Here is a 16717-nt window from a genome sequence, read left to right on the forward strand (position 1 = left end):
GTGTTGATGTCTGCTAAATAGTCATCTCACTGGGTTCTGCACGTTGAGTTCCTTGTGGTGCTGTTTGGTTGCAGTTGGCAGAAACTTCGGTCAGCCTTAGCTTATTGGTCATTGGCTGTGTCTTCAAGCCTAGTGGAAAGGAGACATCTTCCAGACATGAATACCTACTCTTACGGAAACCTCCTTGTCACAAATTGGGGGAAATCCCTTTCCCTTTCCCTTTCCCTTTCCCTTTCCCTTTCCCTTTCCCTTTCCCTTTCCCTTTCCCTTTCCCTTTCCCTTTCCCTTTCCCTTTCCCTTTCCCTTTCCCTTTCCCTTTCCCTTTCCCTTTCCCTTTCCCTTTCCGCATAAAGATCTATTTACCAGAAAATACATTTTTCCTTAGTAAGATTCTCTCGATGTTTGACAGGTTTATCCAGAATACAACTTCACATTCAGGGATTTGAGCATGTTCAGTCCAATTTTAACTCCTTCTGTATTTAGACTTACTTTTCATAATATTAATAACAAAAGTTGTGCTTGAAGAAATGTGAAGTATTTTGTTTGTTTTTACACACATGGACAGCAACATTTAACATATTTTTTTGCAGACTTGCTCTTTGATGTAGGCTAGAGCTAAAGTTAGTGGTACAGTCTTGGAGAGGAAGCACATCCTCTATTTCTAAATAGTGTTACTGCTCTTTTTTTTCTTTATTTTTATGGTACCCAACTAAGCATCCAATAGATGGACCAAATTTTCATTATTTGTTCATACAAACTTCCCTATTTTAAGAGATGGAGGGCACAGACTGAGTGCACTGCTTTCCTTCTGCTTGTTGGTGCTGTGACAGCAGAGCTTCATGTGCCAGTCTGCTGGCAGCAAAGATGGCCTTGTCCCCTGAAGCTCCTGGAAGAGGGGGTTAATTTCTAGACTAGGATAAGCTGGATACTTCCCCTTGCTTTTAAAACAGCAAGTGGGAGGACAAGTGTGTTCTGGGTCTGGCTGGGATGGAGTTACAGTCTTCACAGCAGCCCGTCTGGTGCTGTGGTTCAGATGTGCGACTCAACGTTAATAGCACACCAGCCTTCGGGCTAATGCCAAGCGGTGCTCGCACAGCTCCCAGGCTTTCCCCGTTTCTTCCTCTGCCCACAGCGAGGAGGCTGGGGTGGACGAGAAGCTGGGAGGGGACAGAGCCAGGACAGCTGATCCTGGGTGACCAAAGGGACATCCCATACCGTGTGGCATTCATGCTCAGCAATAAAAATGTAGCAGGGAGTGGTCTGCCAAAGCAGCTGTTGCTTAAAGGCTGCCTGAGCATCAATCCGCTCGTGGGAGGTGCTGAGAGACTGCCTTTGCATTGCTTGCTGTGTTTTTTCTCTCCTTCACTTATTCAGCAGGCTCCCTGGATGCATGAGCTTTCACACTTGTTCACTTCCCATTTTCTCCCCTGTCCTGCAGAAGGGAGGGCAGTGAGCAAGGGGCTGCGTGGGGCTCAACTGCTGGCTGGCATCAACCCAGCAGATGTTTCACAGGTAGCTTTCAGGCTGTTCAGCTGCTACAGCTAGTGACATAGCGGAGTAACAGCCGCACCGGAGCAGAACACCTTTTACCTTTCTGCTGTAGGCATGCATTCCTCACATGCTATCACAGTTGTGGAGCTCTTTGCTACAGGCACAGAAGCAGCATGATGTTTACAGGTCCACAGGCTTGCTGCTGAGCTGCTACCAGTGTTCTCGAGGAAGATTCTTTTTCTTTCCCTTCATATCTGGTTCTTCAAATGCTGTGTTTTTTCCCAGCTGAAACCAACCACTGTCCTTGAGCCTAATACCTCAGGTTTGCATTATACTTTGTTTATTTCCCCACTTGGTGTCCTCTGCATTCAGATCAGGTGGTGCTATCTTTTTTTACACAGCCTGAAAGTGAACAATTAGTTGTTGGAAGCATGTGGCAACAGCCTTGTCTTTCTGCTTGTCCTTGTCTTTGTGCAAAACAACTGGGGGCAGCAGTTGCAGAGTTTGACTTTACTCTGGAGCTCAGCGCTGGAATTAAATTATTATTATTAGTCGTAGTAGTAGAGAAATAATAGCCTGGCCATGTGTAATAGCCTCACACAGGGCTGGCATTTACTCAGTATGTGGTGTAGAGTCTGAAGAGGATTTTAGTAATGAAAATTTAAGTGGGGATAATTGTCATGTACTTTCAGATAGGGACTCTAGTAAACCTGCCTCTCTTCCATGTTTTCCATGTAGTAGGCTGGATTCATGAACAGTAGGAAAACTTTTAAAACTGACTCGCATGCACTCTTTAAAACTATTTCATGCTTTGGTGGTATTATAATACACACTTTTTTTTTAACCAGTGTGGATAGTACAGGTAGAAAAAGTGTAACTGCAACTCTTAAGATTTCCAGAAAATATTCCTGCTGGTGAAGTCTTCTACAATTCTGATTCAGGATCTACAGAAACAATAGAGCTTGTCTGCAGTTAAGCAGTTGTGGCTTTATACTGCTTTGAGAGATGTCTTGTAGCCAGAATTTTTCATTCTTCTTTTCATGTTCTTCTACAGGTGTTTGCCTTTGATCATTGCTTCTGGTCCATGGATGAATCAAACACCACAAAATATGCAGGTAAACTGTTCTCTATACATTCAACAGTGTAAATAATTTGAGAACATATGAGAGCTTGATCTTTTGTCCTCTGGCTTTTTTTTTTTTTAATGTTTTGTGCTGTGATGCTCGAGTGACTTCTTTGCAAAAGCAGACCTTCCATTTTCACAGGGGTTTAGTCATGTGCGTGCAAGCTCCCAGGTTAAGAAGGAATGCAAGCTTTAAGGTGCCCAGTACGCTGCTTGGGAGGGGTGCTTTGCTTTACATATAAGCTCTAGTGTTCTTTTTTTCATCCCCTGCAAGAGCCTCTTGTGAGAATTCATTCTGCCACTCAAGATGAAATTGCAGCTCTGTTCCTGGGTATATATGTTCTCCTTGGTGCAATGATTTCAGATCTTTCCAGACATTCATATTTTGATTGTTCAGATCTCTGATGTTTTTGAGTGATCACCCTTGTGATACCTTCCTCCCAAAAGCTGGATATTCCAGACCAGATTATCATCCTAGTGGTTGATTTTCTCATAGCTGGATTAGTGTATCAATATTAATGTTTTGTAATATAACCTATTCTGCTAGTTACGGCCTTGAACACTGGGATTTCAAGGTTGTGGTTCAAAGAAAGAAAAAATAGTACTCTATTAAGATAATTATATTATGAAATTTTGTGATCTGAAAGAAGTTTTGAAGGTTGATAGGGTTAATTAGCTCAAAGCTTGAGATCAGTGGTCTAATAAATTAATTGTCATATACCCATGTTTTTGAATAAATCTCCGATTGCTGTAGCCCTTGGTGTCAAATCCTGAACCTCAGGAGATGCACTTGAGCATACATTATGTTGTATTCCTTGCCTGCCTGAGCAACACAGGTTTCATGAAGAAAACAGTTCTGTTTTGGTTTGTCTCAGTGCCTGTGTTTGCATTCAACAGATGCACTGCGCAGCGCTCATAGTTCAGACTGGGAGATTCTTGGAGCATGCGGCAGCTCTTTTTGTGCCTGCATGCCTAGATTTCCTTTTAAAGGAAGGAGGTAATGATACACACCCAGATCTTGGCTCCATGTGCCTCAAGTGTGCAGGTGGGAGCTGCACCTTTTGGGTGCATCACAGTGCTAACCCGCTCCAAGAGAAGCGAGACCAGAGGAACACCTCTAACAAGTTAAACTTGTTTCTGTCATGGTTTAAGCCATCTCCAGGTGAATTCGATGGGATTCCAGGTGAACCTATTTTTAATTTGAATCAAAACTGGATTTCTCTCACCTCGTTCAGAAGTTGTCATTGAATTCACCTTGACTGAGAACTGAAGCTTTATTATCTATATGCAGATGAGCCCCTTGTTGGACAGGAGCCTAGAATGCTGCTACTTCTCTTGTATTTTCTCACCATTCACAAAATCATGTCGTTTTGCCCATTCAGATAATGTTCCTGTCCAAAAAAGAAAACAAATTTCCTTGTTTATTTCAGAAATATGATAAGAATGTGATATTTGAAACTTGCAAATAAAAAACAATGCTTTCACTGTATTTTTATATGGTCTTGAAGCTATCTTGTGACTTCCAGCCCTCACGTTCTAGATCATAATGAATTTGGCAGAATATCAAAAATAAAAGCAAAAAAATCTGTTGCAGCCCTGTTACTGTGTTGTTGGCTTGTTCACTTGTTCTTACATGAATGGATCCTATCCAGTCCTACAGCAGTGCTTCTTGTTCTAGAGCCAGCAAACCAAGTGCCAGAGTGGTAGGATTTTAGCTTTTATATGTTTGTAGGATTTAAGTCTCTTAAGTCTCTTTTACACTTTGGCCTAAATTACTGTACTGAAGAAATGCAACTGATTTTGTTCAGGGTTTTCAATAATAACACTGGCTGTTCTCATGGAACAAAGCCCCATTGTTCTAGGCTCCTCGAGTATACATGCTAGGCTCAGATACTGTACCAGAGACTGCTACAGAGCTAGTCTCTGCTATGGTATCTGGAAAAAAGCCAGCTTTTGCAGACAAACTGTAACTTCTTGGTTGGGCACTGTGCTACAGGAGGGGTGGTGATTCAGGAGCTGAGCAGAGGCATGGGATGCTTCCTGCCTGGCTTAGGTCTGTATGGATGAGTGAGTTCACTGTCATTGGCAAGAGCAGCGATTAGTTGCACAATTAACAAGAAACATGTCCAAAGCTTGAAATAGCTAAGTCTGGAGTGCTTGTAAATGTGCGTAGTATATGAGCTGCAAGCTTAAGCGAAATTCTTGGGATGAAAAGGTATGCGAGTCAAATTTAATGGCTTGAAAACACCTTTAATCTGCACCACACAAATACAGTGGAGGATGTGACAGTGAAAGGCTTAACAAGAGATTCTCAAGTACGAATCATCACTTCATGTGCAAAACCAAGGCACAGTTGTTTTGCATTATGTTGAACAGATAAGTATGTTATTCTACATGAAAGATTTGGTTAATTGACATGTGAGATACCAAAGCCCCCACCCAGAGTGGTGCGTACCACAGACAACATATGTCTGAATTCTGTGTTGACGTGTAGATACCTCTTTTTTTTCCTTTTTTCTGTCAACAACAACAAAACTTGTACTTTCCTGAAACTGCACATTTCTTACGGGATCCTTAAAGCTATCACACATCAGTACGGGCTGTTTTTGTTTTTCACATTGCTGATTGAGCTACAGTATTAACAGCACTTACTATTATTGTTTGCAAATGAGGAAGATTCTTATTTGGGAAAACTTACCACTGTGGGCAATTGGTAATATTTTTCAGGCTCTGGGAGAACAGGACTGACCCTGAGGTGGGATCAGGCATCTTTTTCTCTTACCCTAAACTCATTCTGAGATGTGTGCATCTTTTTGTCTGGAGCTCAGGCTAATTTTGTTGTATTAACTTTTTTGGGAACCCATGTTCAGGAACTATGAGGGGTCTTATTAAAGTTTGAAGCTTCTATTTCCAGCATTCAAAGATGGAGGTTGTTGCTGTGAAGACCTAATGTCATGTATTTAGGTCCTAATTTGTATTTCAATAATTCTACATGGACAAAGAAATAAACAGTCTTTTTTTTCCCTTCTTTTTAATGGTCGCAGTTGTGGTTGTTACCAGCTGCGGTGGTTTTATCCTGATGGGCAGCTGAACTCCACCACAGCCACTCTCAGTTCCCCTCCTCAAAGAAAAAGGGAGAGAAAGTACGATGGAAAGGGCTCGAGGGTTGAGATGAGGACGGGGAGATCGCGCAACAATTATCATCGTGGACAAAACAGACTTGGCATAGGGAGATTAAAGAAACTTATTGCCTATTACCAACAAACTGGAGAAGTGAGAAACAAAGAAAGCAAACTAAGAACACCTTCTCCTCATCCACCCTCTTCCACATCTGCCTGCTGAGCGATGCTGGGGAGGGGGGAATGGGCCTGTGGTCAGTCCCTAATGCTTCGTCTCTGCTGCTCCTTCCCCACGGGATGCCGTCCTTCCCCAACTGATCCCACAGGGGCTGCCCACAGGCAGCAGCTCTCCAAGCACTGCTCCCACACGGCTCCGTCCCACGGGGTCCATCCCCCAGGAGCAAACTGCTCCAGCACGGGTCCCCCACGGGTGGGTGGCAGCTCCCCCCCAGCCCCCTGCTCCTGCGTGGGCTCCTCTCCACGGGCTGCAGGGATTTGGTGTTAGTACAGAATGATTTTGACTTGATCTGGAAAAGAGATGACCTTTGCCTTACAGGCTCTATAAAAGGTGTTTTGAGAATAAGGAAAATAGCTTCTTACTACCATTTGTTTCTTGACTTGAATGGGCCAAGAGTCAGTTCATGGGTAAGAGCACACCTGCTTGCCTTGAAAAGCTCATGGAAACAAATAACAGCAAGACATTTTGGTGAAGGGGAGGACGCTGAGAAAATCTCAGAGATGAGAACAAAGAATTCTTTTTACAAGCCTAGACAACAGTGAGAGCCTATTGAAGTCTGCAATGAAGTGGATGTTTGAAAAGAAGGAAATAAACCCTTCAGCTTGGGACAGATTCAGGAGATGGTGTAAATAACTTCAGTAGCACTTAGACAGGTCCATTCCAAGGACCCCCACTCTATATCAACTTGTCCATAAACTTTTCCTAAACTTCCTAATCTGCATCACATTTGGCCTGAAATCTCAGATCTGTGTTTCTGCAGGCTGCGTTGTCCTGAGAGGCTAAACACCTGACTTCAGGCTAAGCTTTAATTTTATTTGAAATCCATATGCTGATTACTGCTCATCCAGCAGCTGTTTTAAAAGGAGACAAACCACACAATTGGCTTAAAGAATTGTAGTCTCCTGCTCTCTTGAGTGATTGTTGCTTGTGGATTTTGAGCAGACAGGAATGTCTGTCTGTCTGCACTTCTGGCTTACCCATTTAAACTGTGAAGCAGGAGAATACACTTGAAATCTACCCCTTTCTTACCATTCCCTTGACTTTTTTTGGAGGAGGCTGCCACATAGCATGTAGGCCTTGATTTTGGGTCACGCAGCTGACATCTGACTAGTACATTTTTGGGGAAACCTAGTTACATAGTATGGGTTTAGCACTTTAGATCAGGCAATTAAAAAAATTTAGACATTGTGACACTTAATTGGAAGCACTTGAGACCCTTTTCTGAATCCAGGGCTTTGAAGACTTCAGTGCTTTGTCAATATTACAGTTAGGCTGCAGGAGTTAGGCTGTACCGACCGTTGTGCTTTTATGTTCTTGTTAAGATGAACCATAGTCATCTTTCTTCCAATATTCGATTTTTTTACAAACTGTTATCTAGCAGAGCTTTTAATAATTCTAGTCTCTGCAAATAAAGTGGTATTTTAACTACTGTGTCATGGAACTAATTGCAATTGTGTATTGAAATGGTCCAAGTTAGAGCTTAAGCCATAGAGACATGGACCAGCTTGAATTTTCAGTGTGGTACATAACAAGTTGTTATTTGGTTCCAGTTATTTTCTCTGTATATGTGAATCACGGGGTTCAGGAACAGCAGTGAGGTGTCCTAACATTGCAGTCAGAAGCTGGCTGAATGAATCTATGCATCTTGAGGAGAGGCCCGAGACAGATCTCGAGTTCAGATTGGCAAGCTGCTGAGAACAGGAAATACTGGACATCTAAAAACCAGACACTGAAACTAAGTTTTATTTCAGTACATCTTGATTGTAAGTTACTCAGTAAAACAGTGGCTCTTAGCAAAGGCTATAAATATTAATGGCCTTTTTTTAAAGGAGATTTTGTCATTTTCTTCTCTCTCCTCTCTTCTGTCTGGTTACCAGTCACCAGTCTGGTGATCCGAGAATCACAGAACCATAGAATCGTTCAGGATAGACAAGACCTCCAAGATCATCTAGCCCAACCTTTAACCTAGTAATGACAAGTCGAGTGCTAAACCATGCTACCAAGTTTCTTGAAGACCTCCAAGGATGCTGACTCAGCTGCTCCCCGGGCAGTCTATTCCAAAGCCACAAAACCCTTTCAGTAAAGAATTTTCTCCTAATATCCAACCTAAGCCTTCCCAGGGATAACTTGAGGCCATTTCCATTTCATGCATACGTGAGAATATATGCATTTAATTTGTAAAAGTGATTGTCTTCATTTTGCAGATCGTGAGAACGTGTTCGAGGGTACTTCTGCAATGTGTACGTTTCCTTAAGGAAGTTGTCAAATTGGATCTCCCAGTCAGGGCTTCAGGAAACTGGATGAGTAGATTGATTTGGGGGAAGAAAAGAGGGAAGAACATAGAGATACAAGAGATAAAATACTTAAATACCTCATTCTGAAAATGATGTATTGTGGTATTCTTGCACGTCAGGGTGTTGATTTGTCTTTCTAAATTCAGGGACTTTTTATCTTACATATTTTCCTAATGTAATTTTTCTAATAGTTCATTCTCATTCAGAGATTCCAGCTGAGAGATTTTCACACAGCTCTGCAATTAGATAGTGTCAGGGTTTTAGTTTGGAGTTATTAGTGATTTAATAGCCACTCTTAACATGTACACTGCCATATATTGCTGTTTTCACTTTGTTTAATAGTTTTGCCCTTGAAATACCCATCCATTTCAATAGATAAGAGAAGATGTGAAAAAGTTTAGTAGCTTCAGTGTGATATCCTGAGTGCCCATGGTGCACAGCAGTAGCACACACACGGCATTGGAAAGTTCGAAGAACAGAGTATGTTAAAATGTAGTTCTCAGAAGAAGATGAGTTTCCTTCAGTCTTCAGGTAGGCCGAAGATACCGACTAGGCTGTTGAAATCTTTTTTAGGAATGTTGGTTGTCTTGGTTTTGGGGTTTGTAGGACAATGGCAGTGTATGAAAGGGCTCAGTCCTGAGAGCTAATGGAAAGGTTCTTGAGGGAGTCTCCTGCTGGAAGGGGCCTTCCAAGAGAGTGAGAGGTGGTACTTTGATCTTTCTTAGATTTTGTTCTACTCTTGGCACCAGGCTTGTAGATGCACTTGTTGAAATGCACAGATGATGTCCTGTAGCTATCAAGACAGTTACAGCTGTCTGGTGAAGGGGAAGAAGGTTTCCATATTGTCTTGACGTTGCTTTCTAGTACATCCACCGGTGTTTATCAGGTTTTGATTAGCAAGGCATACCTACAAGGGTGCTGACAGCATTTCCCACCTTGCAGTGTTGGCAGCAGTGGTGAACGTGCTGTAGCTGGAGTCACAGAGCACACGGCGACATGGTCTGAACATTTCCTTACTGCCTGATTCCAGTTTAACAGTCTTGCTCTTCAAATAAAAAGAAGCATTTGCTCTTGAAGCAAGATTATTTAGGCTGTGGTCTGTCAGCAAAGCTTCCCTGTCCTCTAAGGAAAGGGCAGAGAGGAGATCCTGCCCTGTGAGAACTGGCAGCTCATACACTTGCCCCAGGCTTCCAGAGAGTCTTGGCTGTGCTTTCCCCAGCCTAGTGGCGTGTGTGTCAGACACCTACGGCTTGCCTGCATTGGGATGGAAGATGGGAGAGGAGACGAGTTTCAACATCTGGCCTCAGTTGCCTCCGTAAGAGTCTACGTGATCTTATCCGGCTGGAAGGTTGGGCAGCCCTGTCTAAAAGACAGTAAAAGTCGGTGTAAGGGAAATCTGGTAACGAAATAGCTGGGGTGAACAAAAGGATATTTTCCTGTATTGACAAAATTAAATTAGGATTGAGTTAAAAGCCTCTTTTTTAAGCACTAGGTATCTGGGGAACAAAAAAACCTGTAAATTAGCAGAAATATAAATTGCTGTAGTGTAAGATTATTTAGGAAAACCACAATCAGTAGTGTAGACAACAGAACTGCATTATTTCTTTTAACCTTAAGTGCATATAGACATAATTCTGTATAATGCAAATTTTTTAATCAATCAAGAGGTGATGTTTCATGATGAAAATATCTCCACGTCTCACGGATGATATGCCCATGCCCTCAACAGTGCACTGCATTAGCAGAAGAATAAAATACCTCTAATACCTGTGATTGAAGTTTAAATTCTTCTTTTCTGTGAGTTCATTTAGAACCAAATTTTATTTTATCCCATGGTGATTTGACAGGTTACTCTAAACATCACTCTTGAATGGCCTATTTGTCTATGTTTATGCTGCTGAGCTCATAAAAATCTTTTTTGCAAAAAAAAAAATAATAAAAAGATCCAGCTTTATCTGTGTTGTTTAAACTTCTTCCTCTTGTGGTATTTAGCAGTAGAAGATTCTGTAGGTCATCTCATGGTTAATGATGACCACGAACAGCTTTGTAACATTTCAGTATCTCTTTTTTCTTGGGAAACATGGAGGAGGTTGTGTTTTATTGCTGGTCAACAGTGGGCAATGAATGTTTTTTATCCTCTTCTGACAAGTGATTTTATTCTACACTCACAAACATTGCAGAATATATGATTTTTGTTCTTTTGTAGAATAGTGTTTGAATAGGAAACATAAAAGGATCAGTATCCCCATCTTTTCAGCGTACTGAAGTGTCCTCATCTCTCTTATGCATTCATCTATAAAACTGAAAAACTTCTTCCTCTAAGTAATTGTTAAGAAAGAAAAACAAGCATTGTTGTAAAACTCAGTCCTTTTTTGTTGGATCATGTCACCAAATTTGTTGTGAATTTAAGTTAGACATTAGAGATGTGGTGAGGTAGAAAATGGATGTTGGCCATCAGACTTTGCTGGGCAGAAGGGAAAAACATTTAAAAATATATCAAAAAAAAAAACCCCACACACAGTTAGGAAAAAAGATTTGATTGGAACCATGAAATACCAAAGTGTTTCAAAGTAAACTGGTGCCGCTGCTTGACAGGACTGGTGCTTAGGGACATGGTTTAGTGGGTAACATTGGTAGTAGGGCAATGGTTGGACCAAATGATCTTGGAGGGCTTTTCCAACCTTATTGGTTCTATGGTTCTATGCTATATGCTTTTATTCTCCTAATAATTTTACTCAACATCCATCTTTACCTGATTTTGCATTCTTGCTCAGCAAGATAGTAAGTGGCTCCTTGCCTCTTTGATTTCCTAACTTCAAAACGTATCCTCAGGAGTTGGTTGGAAGGCATATTTTTATGTATTGTACCCTCTTATTATGCACTTCCACTCATACATTTTCTTCATTAATCCTTCAGTAGTTTGTTAATGTTCTCTACATTGTTGTTGAGCAGTTCTCCATCAACGTAGATATTATTAAATGACAGAATGGTCGTAAGTTGAATGGGAAGTGAATGAATGTGCAAGGAAGGAGATGCAATTATTGCAGAGTACAGCAGCTTGTCCTCTATTTCAAATTCCGCTGTTCAGTGTTTTTGAAGTTACTCTGGATGGTGTAAATCCAAGGAGCAGTAGGAACCCTTTGGAATTTTAGAAACCCAATTGGAAAGGTACCCGTGGACCATTTTATACGGCATTGTTGTAATAGAGACTTCTTAATCTTATTTATGTAAGTGTAAACCATTCTACAAACAGGCATTCCACAGGTTGTTCTAGAGGTATTCAGAACCAATTACTACCAATTACTCCAGGATCATAGAGAATAAATATTCTCAAGCAACATGTGAATGTGCAGCTAGATTTTAGGTTTGTGTTTTTTTTTTGATGCAGCAAGGTTCTGTTTGGAGAGCTATAGAAGTCTCTGTTGCATCCAACGTACAATTTCTTGTAACTGATAAACAAACAACTGCTAAAGCTAAATTGACCAAGAAGCGTGGCTGTTCACCACTGTTCAGAAAGTCACCAGGCAGGGTATGTAAGTTTAAAACCAAACACCAGAATATATATAAAAATGCCGTCCTTCCTTCAGTTCTGCTTCCTTTGGGTGTATGTACAGATGGTGCAATTCTCAGATTGGAACTCAAGCCAAACAACCCGTTTGTGATGTATAATTTCTGAGCTTTCTTATTAAAAAGCAAAACCACCAACAACAAAACAACAACAAAAAAATGCTACTCCTCTTCTGTCTCCTACATCTAAAAGATAGAAGCACATCTATGATCTGCCTGGCACAGAGAGATGATTTTCAGACTATGAGTTCTGCAGCTGATGTTTCAAACTATGGATTTGCCAGTATATGTCCTCAGATCTGCTCAAGTCTCTCAAACTCATAATGTGCCTTTCCTGCCTCAGTGTCTTCAGAGTGCTTCTGTCTGGTTTCCAGCATGCCCTTGATGTGGCGTGAATAACAATGGTTTCTAGTGAAACTTGAGGCCAGTTCCCAAGAGAACGATCCATACTATTTCTAGCATTGCATTTGTTATATGCCTAATATCCTAGCTCACTGATGTATTTGTTGCAATTCTGTTACAGAGCTCTTTGATACAGTTTGTGGTTAAGGAATGCATGCTGGTTGCAAAGTTTACACTTAAATAGTACCAAGTCTTGTTATCTACGTTATTTTCTAAGCATTCAACTTACATGATTCCTTTGAAAAAGTGTTCCCTTCACATGAAAATGAGCATTATATTTAAACACAGAGGTAGCTGTTGCACCAGTTTCAGGCAACCGTTTTGAACTTTATTCACTCAGTTATATATGAAATCATTTGTTCCTTAATCCACGCGGTAGTAAAAATAATCTCAAAAACTTTTTTTCTTGCTTTCCATAAAGTTTAATCTGTCATTTTGTGTAAAATAAACTTACAAAATAATTATTTTTTAGGTCAGGAAGTGGTGTTCAAGTGCCTTGGAGAAGGAATTCTTGAAAAGGCCTTTCAGGGATATAATGCTTGTATTTTTGCCTATGGACAGACAGGTAAGAGTCGCTTGTGCTGAAGAAAGGGAATGCTTCTTGTGCACGTGTATGAAGTAGGAAGAGCACAACATAAATATTAAACTAGATAGTATTTAAAATTATATGTAGAAATATAATGTTTAATGTCAAACATTTTTATCAGGATGCTGTTTTCTGTTTCATTTTAGTGATTTGTATTTGCTTCACTTCTTTGGAGATAAATGTCCCATTTAAATGCACAGCAGCTTTAGCCAGTGTCACAACAACTAACCAGTGCCAGTATAAATGCAGCCCTGTAAATATGCTCATCGCTGCTACCTCTTGGGACTGTTTTGGAAGCCTGAAAGGAGTACTTCATACCCAAGGCTCATTCAGTTGTGCGTGTGTGTGTGTTATAAGAGACTGTTAAGATAATTTCTCTTCTTGTTTACTTTTATCCTGTAATGCAGAGAGCAAGCATTCTGTCTGGAATAGCATGTCGTGTTGTTCTGATATGTACTTCTGGAGAAATAAAAAGAGAATTAAAATGTGCTTCATGAACAACTGAGTAGCTCAGAAACTGCATTTTAAAGCATTTTCTTTTCCTTTCTTCCTTTAGGTTCAGGAAAATCCTTTTCAATGATGGGCAATGCAGAGCAGCTGGGTCTGATCCCACGGCTCTGTTGTGCTTTATTTCAGAGAATCTCTGTGGAAGAAAATGAATCTCATACTTTTAAAGTTGAAGTGTCCTATATGGAAATCTACAATGAGAAAGTCAGAGATCTACTTGACCCAAAAGGGTTAGTAGCTTCACCCTCGCTCACCACCTTCCTTTTTTTTTTGTTTGAAACTGAGAAGTGAAAATCAGTTCTGGAAGTCCTTGAGAAGGTTTTTCAGAATGTATGTTCAAACAGCTCCTTTAGAAAGGATCAGATACCAAACATCAGAAAGAAGAGAATATCCATGTAAAACTTGTCTATGAAGTAGTATCCAGTATGTATTGATTTAAATTCACCAGCAAAATATATGCAAACAAGGACTATGCAAAGTAGCTTAACACCAGGAAGCAAATGCTGAGGTATTTTTGCAATGATATCCAGACCTTGCTCAAGTAAAAAAGTTCATTAATTTTCACAAAGAGTGCAAAACTTATTTATAACTTGGTTTTCCTGGTTTAGAAGTTGGGCTTCTGGAATGGGAAGGTGCAACACCTCAGAATATACTCGTGGCACTCTTTAGTACTTCTGTTGCTTGCTCAGAAATACTGGCTGGGCTCTCTGGTGTGAAGATTTCTAGATAAGAGATATCTTGATAGATTTATTTTTTTTTTTAGTCTGAGCATTTATACGTGTGTCATTTTTTTATTCTTAAGCATAATTGCATTCGGTAAAGAAGAATGCAAGTTAGTTGAAAGATAGATTTTACATGTAATTGGCTTATTTCATTTAAGCATGGAAAATATGTAAAGAATTGAGTCTTTAGCAAATTTCTGGGGGTGATTTTTTGTTTCCCTTTTTGTCAGTATTCTTTCTGCCAAATAAGGCATTTCAGATTTTGATCCAGCCACAAATACTGTGGTGGGAGGATGCTCTGAAAATAATTCATGTATACTTATTGAAACCAGTTAGATTAATTTGAGTCTTTCTTATTAATTAAGTAAAATTTTTCCGGAAAACATTTTTCTTCTCATTATTAATTGAAAAACAAAAGAAAATATTACATGAAATGACAAAAATCTTCTACATAGTAGAAGTGAATTTATGTCTTTTAGCTGGAATAAAGTTCACAGTAGTGGATTGTGTATAAAGTCTATTTTATTCCACAGGAGTCGGCAGTCACTTAAGGTTCGAGAGCACAAAGTGTTGGGACCGTATGTAGATGGCTTGTCTCAGCTGGCTGTTACAAACTTTGAGGTAAATCAAAACCCATGAAAGGTGTCTAAACAACATACACCTAAGCAGTAGGAATCTTACCAGAGTTAAACTAGTATCCATCCAGAGGTTTAATTTCTAGAGTGTTTACAGTCTCTGACAATCACAAAGATCTCCTGTAGTGCTTCCACAAGTATTTATTTAACATAAAAGCATTGCGTTCAGTGTTATGTAGGTTAAAAATATGAAAGTGGTATCTCTGTATTTTGCAGTTGTCAATTTTTATAATACATCATGTTTTCTTACCACAGGAAATGTGAGGCTTCCAAAACAAGAATACTAAGAATACCAGCATGAATTCCTTTCATGTTGTTGAATACAGCCTCTTACTTTATACAAGTGTATTGGATGAGAATGTACAGCATGCCTTATATAATTAATCATTTAAATCACGACAGCATCTGAGCCCATTTGAGTTACCAGAATGCATTCAAATAAATCAGTATTGTAGAATCCAATGGACTTCTACAATGGAATTAATTAAAGCAGTGCAGTTGTATAAATTGCATAGCCCTTTTTATGAGGAAGCTGCTGTAGGAAATGGTTTTTTTTTGTGGTTGATTTGTTTTTAAACCATTCTTTGTGTAGTATTGTGTGGAAAGTAATTTGCTTTTGATGGGGATTTTTATTTCTCTGAAGCATCTGTGCATATTATATGTGTGCAGATCTGTGCAGATATGTAACTGCTTTTGCAGTTTTTATGGTAAATTGTGTACTTTGAAAGTACATCTTTTTCGAATTCTAGGAAATTTTAATACCTGCATTGTGGCTGATGACCTATGCAACTGTCTTGGAGCTCAGTAAGCACATATATCAGATTCAACATAACCGTCTTTATTTTCACATGTGTAGAAAGGTACACACTCCAAGTGAGGTAACCCTTTGGTCCAATTCAGCGAGTACAGTATTAGTACAGTTCAGTAAAGAAAAGCATTTGCGTTTAGTTCTGTAAGTAGATCTTCTTGGCTTGATTACTGGCATTAAACAGTATGATTTGCAATGTGGATATTGCCAGCGTATTCCAGCAGCAGATAAGGAGAATGTGCACTGAATATTGTTGCTGGGCTTTTAAGTGCAGCACTTAAAATAGAGTTGAGACTTAATGCCATTCTGTGGAATTACATCGCCTCTCTGCCATTGCATCTCAAAACATAAAAAGAATTTTCTCATTACTTCTACCTTCCCTTCTTCTCTCCCACACATACACACCCTTCCATCTAGATGGGTATTTTATTCAGCAAGCTCAGAACTTTGCTTTATCCTGGCATCATTTTCTACTCTTTTTGCTCTAGGATATTGAGTCACTGATGTCGGAGGGAAACAAATCACGAACAGTTGCTGCAACCAACATGAATGAAGAAAGCAGCCGTTCTCATGCTGTATTCAATATTATTGTGACTCAGACACTTTATGACCTGCATTCTGGTGTATGTATTTCTGATGGTTAATTTACAAAGTTGTAGTGAATTCTTCTTCTTTCTTCTGTTCAGCCACTGAATGTTCTCAGTTTGTTTTGAGCAGCAATCAATTAAAAGAAGCAGCTTCTCGATTGCTATCCAGCTGCATGCTTTTGTAGATGTATCACTAGTATCAATATGGGCTAAAGCTCTAAAGACACACATGGCATACCATTTTAATGCTGAAGGTGCCTCAGCTCTCACAACTGTTTAACCTGCTGAAGTGCCACCGTGTCTCAGAGTTGAATTGCTATATGATAGTATAGTATCTCTGCATTTGACCTGAAGTGGAGAGAAGAACATGTTTGCTCTCTTGATTTGTTCATCTTTTATGTCAAGACTTTAGCATGACTCACCATTTTTTGTTTGGTATGCATACATGATTTGTTTAGCTCTGCTGCTGCCTTTCATGCTGTGGGGTCTGGTAATCAGAGTAACATTGGTGAGAACATAAGATTGAGAGAACACTGGAACAGGGAGGAAGCACCCCAGATACAGCAAAAAGTTGGATCACTTCAAGATTATATTGCTGCTGTTAAACCTGTCTTTGGTGTTAACTGTTGCTGACGTTA

The 16717-nt window shown here is 39.9% G+C and overlaps 1 protein-coding gene across 6 annotated transcripts in view; it reads left to right on the top strand.

Moving 5' to 3' along the window:
- Positions 1 to 16717, top strand: part of KIF13A (kinesin family member 13A) — a 115307-nt gene that overhangs the window by 49514 nt on the left and 49076 nt on the right. For all 6 annotated transcript variants that reach the window (XM_068674753.1, XM_068674756.1, XM_068674754.1 and 3 more), the window contains exons 4-8: positions 2546 to 2606; positions 12707 to 12799; positions 13377 to 13557; positions 14583 to 14670; positions 15981 to 16115. In XM_068674753.1, coding sequence (XP_068530854.1) covers positions 2546 to 2606; positions 12707 to 12799; positions 13377 to 13557; positions 14583 to 14670; positions 15981 to 16115 — 558 coding nt within the window. The remainder of the gene's footprint in view (positions 1 to 2545; positions 2607 to 12706; positions 12800 to 13376; positions 13558 to 14582; positions 14671 to 15980; positions 16116 to 16717) is intronic.

This window comes from Anas acuta, chromosome 2, assembly GCF_963932015.1.
Source record: "Anas acuta chromosome 2, bAnaAcu1.1, whole genome shotgun sequence".
NCBI classification, from domain to species: Eukaryota; Metazoa; Chordata; class Aves; order Anseriformes; family Anatidae; genus Anas; species Anas acuta.